An 8,778-nucleotide genomic window follows, 5' to 3' on the forward strand; every position below is an offset into this window, starting at 1 on the left:
CCAACTCTTTGTGACCCCATGGACCACAGCACATCAGGCCCTCCTGTCTTCCACTGCCTTCCAGAGTTTGCTCAAATTCATGTTGGTCGCTTCGATGACCCTGTCCAGCCATCTCGTCCTCTGTCGTCGCCTTCTCCTCTTGCCTTCACACTTTCCCAACATCAGGGTCTTTTCCAGGGAGTCTTCTCTTCTCATGAGATGGCCAAAAGATTGGAGCCTCAGCTTCAGGATCTGTCCTTCCAGTGAGCACTCAGGGTTGATTTCCTTCAGAATGGATAGGTTTGTTCTCCTTGCAGTCCAGGGGACTCTAAAGAGTCTCCTCCAGCACCACAATTCAAAAGCATCCATTCTTCAGCGATCAGCCTTCTTTATGGTCCAGCTCTCACTTCCATACATCGCTACTGGAAAAACCATAGCTTTGGCTATGCTGACTTTTGTTTGCAAGGCGATGTCTCTGCTTTTTAAGATGTTGCTCAGTACACAACAGTAAATACCTGCACTAACGTAACATGATGCAATTCACAGCTGAAATGTTCACTAATGGAGTTACGTTAGTGTAACTTTTCATTTGGTTGCACTGACCATTTGGAACATTTTTATGCCACCTTCATCCTGATATAGGGACCCAGGTGGGCCCCAAAGGGTTAAAAAATAGAGGCGACTAAAACTCAACAAGTTACAAGTCTTAAGAATTTTAAAAAGCATATTATAATATTTAAAAGATGAATAAAAACACCATTGCCCATGGAGCATACATACTTTGCTTTCCATCTTGTGGTTAAACAGATCTTGCAGGTTTTGAAGCAGTGCGAGTGCACACAAACTTGTTCGACCAAGGATGTATTCAAATGAGGGTGAATGCTACACATACCGGTAACTTTGGTATACGACCTTATCACTTTTAAATGTCCCACAAAAGACAACATCTGTACTGTTGCAGTACGGTCATGGCTTAAAATGAGCCAGAATGTAGCTCTGAGAACCTATTTTTCAGTTTTATGCCACCATTTTCCAGCACTTTTAACGAGAAGAGAGCATTTGTCCACTGCCCTTTGGGGCATCACAAAAAGCCGTGTCTGATGCCCACAACTAACCAGGGGATGATGGCCATTGTCTTTCTATATTCAAGCCCGAAGGAGCTGCCACCAGGCTCGTTTCTAAACGGGAACTGTCAGTTAAAGGCAGATCCAGAGAGAAACCAAGTTTCAAAAAACTGCAAAACTTCTGGACATGCAGAACATGGAAAAGTTACTCTTCTGGCTTGTAACTTCTAGAAGCCCCCAGCTAACATGGCCATGCCCGCTAGTGGCATTTGAGAATTGTAGTCCCAAAACAGTAACTTTTCCAGACTCCGCATAGGAGCCCTTGAAAAACTGATGGAAAAGCAGCCGCGGTTTTAGCGATTCCATTCCACCCTCCAAATCGCCGGTCCGGGCAGGTAGCCATCGGTCAGGTGAAGCTTTCCCTCGCGCTATGGTGGACAGAAAGCTTTACCTGTTGAACATCTGGTGTTTTTTTAAAAATTTTCCGAACGGAACAGCTGTCAGGAGGGGACGAGGTGGTACCCCCCCTCTTTTACCTACCCCAGGAAGGTGATGTATCTGGGATCCGTGACCAAGTTGGCATCGATGGTGAGCGACAGGAAGGAGGGGTTGACCTGCCTCAGCGGCCGGCTGTACTGCGGGATGCTCAGCTCGGCCGCCTCGTCGCCGGCTGGGGGAGGCTCCGCCGAGGAGACCCCGATCCGGAGCGCTCCGGCGCAGAGACACGCCAGGATCGGCAGCAGCAGCATCTCCTCGGGTGAATGCCGGCGAGGAAGCAGGCGGCTGTCCGGGCGCCTCCTGCCGCTTGCCTTCGGGAACCGGAGGAGGAAGAGGGAGGGCCCATGCCTTTACACACACACACACACACACACACCGAAAGCGCTGCCCTGCCTCCGGGGTAGAAAAACCCGACGCCCTCCGCTGGGATCGAGCACGGACGAGCCTGCGCTCCAAAAGTCGCTCGGATCGGAAAGTGGAGATGGTGGGGAACATGGAAGGAGGAATCCCCACGCCCTGTTGAACCAGCGCCTGCTAAGGCCGGGTGGGATTCCAGCCACGCTCAGCAGACATCGCCCCCCCCCATCACTACCAGCTCCGTCCCGACACTGGGAGAATGTTGGCCTCAGGATTTCGGGGCAAGGGCGGGAGTGTCTCTGGGCATGTACAGAGTGAGCATATCCTTGCGTTGCGGGAGAGGAGGGAAGGGCAGGCATGACGGGCGGCCAGAGTTTGGGGCAAACACAGGCTTTCCTGATTCCTCTGCGCACACAGCGGGCACCCCGACTTTGTCCACTGGCATCAACTGCTGTCTTTGGCACAAGGGGAGTACCGGACCCCCCCTGAATTAGGCAATAATGAGCGTGCCATTACTGAGGATTCATCAAAGCGACGGGAGACTCCTTTCTTTTAAAGGGGATTGGGGGGAATCACATCCCACCAGAATAGCCAGGCATCGGGGGGAACAGGGGTTCTGTGGCTGCCTTCATGGATTGCTGCCTTGTCGTGGCGAGGGGGCTTGAGTAACTCAGAGAAGCTATGGGCTATGCCGTGCAGGGCCACCCAAGAAGGACAGGTCATAGTGGAGAGTTCTGACTAAACGCAATCCACCTGGGGTAGGAACCGGCAATTCCACTCCAGTATCTTTGCCAAGAATGCCCCATGATCAGAAACAAAAGGCTAAAAGATATGATGCTGGAAGATGGGACCCTCAGGTCAAAAGGCGTCCAACATGCTACTGAGGAAGAGCGGAGGACAAGTACAAGTAGCTCCAGAGCTGATGAAGTGGATGGGCCAAAGCCGAAAGGACGCTCAGCTGTGGACGTGCCTGGAAGTGAAAGGAAAGTCCGATGCTGGAAAGAAAAATACTGCATAGGAACCTGGAATGTAAGATCTATGAACCTTGGGAAGCTGGAGGTGGTCAAACAGGAGATGGCAAGAATAAACATCGACATTCTGGGCATCAGTGAACTAAAATGGATGGGAATGGGTGATTTCAACTCAGATGATTATCATGTCTACTATTGTGGGCAAGAATCCCGTAGAAGGAATGGAGTAGCCCTCATAGTCAACAAAAGAGTGGGAAAAGCCGTAATGGGATATAATCTCAAAAATGATAGAATGATGTCAATACGTATCCAAGGCAGACCTTTCAACATCACAATAATCCAAGTTTATGCACCAACCTCCATTGCTGAGGAGACTGAAATTGAACAATTTTATGAAGATTTACAACACCTTCTAGAACTGACACCGAAGAAGGATGTTCTTCTCATTCTGGGGGACTGGAATGCTAAGGTAGGGAGTCAAGAGATAAAAGGAACAACAGGGAAGTTTGGCCTTGGAGTTCAAAACGAAGCAGGGCAAAGGCTTATAGAGTTTTGTCAAGAGAACAAGCTGGTCATCACAAACACCCTTTTCCAACAACACAAGAGGCGACTCTACACATGGAAATCACCAGATGGGCAACATCGAAATCAGATTGACTATATTCTCTGCAGCCAAAGATGGAGAAGCTCTATACAGTCAGCAAAAACAAGACCTGGAGCTGATTGTGGCTCTGATCATCAGCTTCTCATAGCAAAATTCAAGCTTAAACTGAAGAGAGTAGGAAAAACCACTGGGCCACTCAGGTATAATCTAAACCAAATCCCTTATGAATACACAGTAGAAGTGAAGAACAGATTTAAGGAACTAGATTTGGTGGACAGAGTGCCTGAAGAACTTTGGATAGAGGCTCATAACACTGTACAGGAGGCAGCAACAAAAACCATCCCAAAGAAAAGGAAATGCAAGAAAGCAAAGTGGCTGTCCAACGAGGCCTTACTAATAGCAGAAAAGAGAAGGGAAACAAAATGCAAGGGAGATAGGGAAAGTTACAGAAACTTGAATGCAGACTTCCAAAGAATAGCAAGGAGAGACAAGAGGGCCTTCTTAAATGAACAATGCAAAGAAATAGAGGAAAATAACAGAAAAGGAAAAACCAGAGATCTGTTCAGGAAAATTGGAGATATTAGAGGAAAATTTTGTGCAAAGATGGACATGATAAAAGACAAAAATGGAAGGGACCTCACAGAAGCAGAAGACATCAAGAAGAGGTGGTAAGAATACACAGAGGAATTATATCAGAAAGTTTTGGATATCCCGGACAACTCAGACAATATAGTTGCTGACCTAGAGCCAGACATCCTGAAGAGTGAGGTCAAGTGGGCCTTAGAAAGCCTGGCTAACAACAAGGCCAGTGGAGGTGATGGCATTCCAGTTGAACTATTTAAAATCTTAAAGGATGATGCTGTTAAGGTGCTACATTCAATATGCCAACAAGTTTGGAAAACTCAACAGTGGCCAGAGGACTGGAAAAGATCAGTCTACAACCCAGTCCCAAAGAAGGGCAGTGCCAAAGAATGCTCCAACTACCGGACAATTGCACTCATCTCACACGGCAGCAAGGTTATGCTCAAAATCATACAAGGTAGGCTTCAGCAGTATGTGGACCAAGAACTCCCAGAAGTACAAGCGGGATTCCGAAGGGGCAGAGGAACTCGAGACCAAATTGCCAACATGCGCTGGATTATGGAGAAAGCCAGAGAGTTCCAGAAAAACATCTACTTCTGCTTCATTGACTATACAAAAGCCTTTGACTGTGTGGACCACAGCAGACTATGGCAAGTCCTAAAAGAAATGGGCGTGCCTGACCACCTTATCCATCTCCTGAGAAAGCTATATGTGGGACAGGAAGCAACAGTTAGAACTGGATATGGAACAACGGATTGGTTCAAAATTGGGAAAGGAGTACGACAAGGCTGTATATTGTCCCCCAGCTTATTTAATTTATATGCAGAATACATCATGCGGAAGGCTGGACTGGAGGAATCCCAAGCTGGAATTAAGATCGCAGGAAGAAATATCAACAACCTCCGATATGCAGATGATACCACTCTGATGGCGGAAAGTGAGGAGGAACTAAAGAACCTTGTAATGAGGGTGAAAGACGAGAGTGCAAAAAACGGTCTGAAACTCAACATCAAAAAAACTAAGATCATGGCCACTGGTCCCATCACCTCCTGGGAAATAGAAGGGGAAGATATGGAGGCAGTGACAGATTTTACTTTCTTGGGCTCCATGATCACTGCAGATGGAGACAGCAGCCCCGAAATTAAAAGACGGCTGCTTCTTGGGAGGAAAGCAATGACAAACCTTGACAGCATCTTAAAAAGCAGAGACATCACCTTGCCAACAAAAGTCCGAATAGTCAAAGCTATGGTTTTTCCTGTAGTGTTGTATGGAAGTGAGAGCTGGACCATAAAGAAAGCTGACCGCCGAAGAATTGATGCCTTTGAATTGTGGTGCTGGAGGAGACTCTTGAGAGTTCCCTGGACTGCAAAGAGAACAAACCTATCAATTCTAAAGGAAATCAACCCCGAGTGCTCATTGGAAGGACAGATCCTGAAGCTGAGGCTCCAATACTTTGGCCATCTCATGAGAAGAGAAGACTCCTTGGAAAAGACTTTGATGTTGGGAAAGTGTGAAGGCAAGAGGAGAAGGGGACGACCGAGGATGAGATGGTTGGACAGTGTCATCGAAGCAACCAATATGAATTTGACACAACTCCGGGAGGCAGTGGAAGATAGGAGGGCCTGGCGTGCTCTGGTCCATGGGGTCACGAAGAGTCGGACACGACTAAACGACTGAACAAACAAAAAGGGAGACGAAATGAAATTTTGGGGCAAGCTCCCCTTTGGTCCACAAACATCCCACCTCTACAAAAAATTGGACTAGGGGTTGGTTTGTGTAAATATCGATAGAGAACGAATTATGAGAATGAAATGTTTGAGGAGTGGTTTTTCTGCAATTCAACTGTATTCTCCCTCCCTCTCCCAAACTTTGCAGTTAGATTTGCTCTTTCTCCATCTGTACAACAAACAAGTTTGTTCTTCAGTCTAGGAGTTCTAGCACAGAGGCCAGTAGAAGGAGCCTCCCACAGATGCTAGACTAAAATCCCATGGCCATGGTGATGCTGATGGAAATTACATCAGGATGGCTGCATTTTGCCCCCTCTGGTCTAATAGGTGCATGAAATAGATCTGTTTTCTGCACTGAAAGTCACAAAGAATATAGTGTGTGTGGAGAGTACTGTAAATAAGAGGCACAAGGACTTGGAACATGGGGCGTTTTTCAAGCTAGCCCAAATTCTACAGTTACTGTATCTCATGTCTCACAAATAGGCTTGACATTCCACATGAACCAGTAGAGTATTGCAACTCTTGTGACATGTCACTTCAATCAACCTGTGCCAAATCACTGGTAACAAGAATTCAGCTATTCAGCAGGCCCATAGGCAGAAAGGGAAGGCTAGTCTATGGGGGCCGAATGGTGAAATATTTTTAAATAGTTTTTTTATTTCAACATATAATTCTACAAACTACAAAGTAAAGTATAAAATTTAAAAAAAGAAAAAGAAATTTAAAAAATTATCCCCCTTCCCCCTTTTGAGGACAGATTCCAACCTCATTAAGTCCTAAATTTCCCAAGTTTCCAGAGGGCATTGAAAAAAACCCACATATAAATCATTTTGCCCTAAGCTTTGATCGGTCCCTGGGCCCAAACATATATTAAGTTCCAGCTTTGTTTTGCATAGTCCCTTGGTTGTTCTCGTAGTGCTTCTGAGAGTGTGTCTAGTCCTGCAATACCCAACAGCTTCTTCAGGAACTCCTCCATCATAGGTGTATCTTCACTTTTCCATTTTGTGGCCCAGAGTAACCTAGCTGCTACAAATATGTATATACATCAAACAATATTTAATTTTCTTATCAGTAATTTCTGGCATAATATTTAGTAGTGCTATTTCAGGTTTAAAATTTAGTTTCTGTTGAGTGACTCCTTTTATTATTTCCCACAGCTGTAACCAATAACCCTTGGCTTTTTCACATGTCCACCACATATGATAATAAGTTCCTACTTTTTTGTTTACATTTCCAACAAATATTGCTGCTACCCTCTGACATTTTTGCCAGCTTTACAGGGGTGTAGTGCCATCTATAAAACATTTTGAGGATATTTTCTCTTAAATTTACTGGCTTAATCATTTTATAAAACTCTTTCCACACCATTGTCCAATGATCAATATTATAACCAAAGTTACTTGCCCATTTTATCATTCTCTCCTTTATCCTCTCATCCTCCAAATCATATTCCAATAGGTATGTATACATTTTCTTTATTATTTTCTCATAAGTGTAAATCCACCGAATGGTGAAATATTAATCCCTTTGTATTCTTCAGGGTCTCTGGAATTCACAAATACAAAGGAATGAATATTCATTTGATCAGAAATTTTTATCAAATATTGTGATTGTTTTTTTAATGTATTCCCATGTCTATTCCAAGTATCTCCACATAATCTGAATCAAGATCTCTCTATTCTAGTTTAACACTCGACCTACCACTGGAAAGGCTATGGAATTATTTCCTAAGTTATTTTAAGGGCATGGAGGAACACATTGCACTCTTGTATAATTTTTCTAGTTGGAAAATCTAGTAACTTAAAAAAAGGTACATACTCATTCTGCTCAAGCTGCTTCCTCAAAAAAACAGGTGAACAGGAAACCCACATCATGCTTATTGGGACACACCATGCAAGTTGGAATAGGTTATGTACAGTATTTATTTCCTACATATTTGCATTACTTGTTTATTTTACTTTTGTCAGGAAAGATAGAAGAAAACATGATGAACAGATTTACATGAACAGTCCCTGCTGCAGAAGCAAAACTGCCCTTCACAAAAGGGGAGCAGCTTCTGTCCAGACTAGGGTGAATTCCACAAAATTTGGGGGTGAGGCAACCTCCTTTTTTGGTCCACAAGCTGCTCCTCTAGAATGGTCATGGTTGAGCAAGGCAATTTGACTGAATTATCTGCTTTTTATAGCTGTAGCCCTCACACAGGTTACTAGACACATGCTTATTCTACCATCCCCATACTATTTGTCTTTATCATTTCATACTAAATAATCCCCTGAAACTGACAAAAACAAGCCCATTAGCACACCAGGTTCAATCGGTGTCATAATTAGTTATTTGATTTCTACTACTGGAGCTGAGACAGACCTGCAAGCCCAAGCAAAGTCGCTAATAGGCACAGCAGAAAGTCTGGTAATTATATACAGTACTGTACATTGAATATATTTACATAGTGCCAATGGAAGCTTCAGTACATTGCATACTTTTGACATAACCATGGTTGTCAGAATCTTAAAAAGCAATTTTTAAAGAAGCTATTAAAATGCATATCTGATATTTTAGTTTGCTCAGTATAGGCAAATAATGCCAATGGTATCTGTACAATTTTTAGTATTCTATGTTCATGTTGACCTCAAAATGGATCTGGCTTTGTGGGGACGGGGGACTAATTCCATATGTATATAGTAGATCAAATGAGAACAGCTTTTGATGAAAGGAGTATCCTATTCAATATTTATGTATGTAGAACTTCAGTTGGAAAGCTGACATGGTAGCACAACTGGAACACGTAATCCGGCACATGACCAGAGATGACTGGTATCTTATCGCATCATCACAGCAGCTTCTAGTGGGGTAGTGCATCGGGGTTAGCAATTAGAATAGAAGGTTATTTCCATGACTGTCAACCACCAAGAATAGTGCTCCAGCACTAAAAGGGGTGGCATAAAATCGATGAAATAAATAAATAAAATCCTGAAGATGGAATTCCATATGTGAAA

General features: G+C 44.1%; 1 protein-coding gene across 1 annotated transcript in view; it reads right to left on the reverse strand.

The window, feature by feature from the left end:
- Positions 1 to 1,871, reverse strand: part of HPSE (heparanase) — a 28,425-nt gene extending 26,554 nt beyond the window's left edge. Inside the window, exon 1 of the mRNA XM_073002015.2 lies at positions 1,584 to 1,871. Coding sequence (XP_072858116.2) covers positions 1,584 to 1,792 — 209 coding nt within the window. The 5' untranslated portion in view covers positions 1,793 to 1,871. The remainder of the gene's footprint in view (positions 1 to 1,583) is intronic.
- Positions 1,872 to 8,778: the final 6,907 nt, after the last annotated feature.

The sequence above is a fragment of the Pogona vitticeps genome, chromosome 5 (assembly GCF_051106095.1).
Source record: "Pogona vitticeps strain Pit_001003342236 chromosome 5, PviZW2.1, whole genome shotgun sequence".
NCBI lineage: Eukaryota > Metazoa > Chordata > Lepidosauria > Squamata > Agamidae > Pogona > Pogona vitticeps.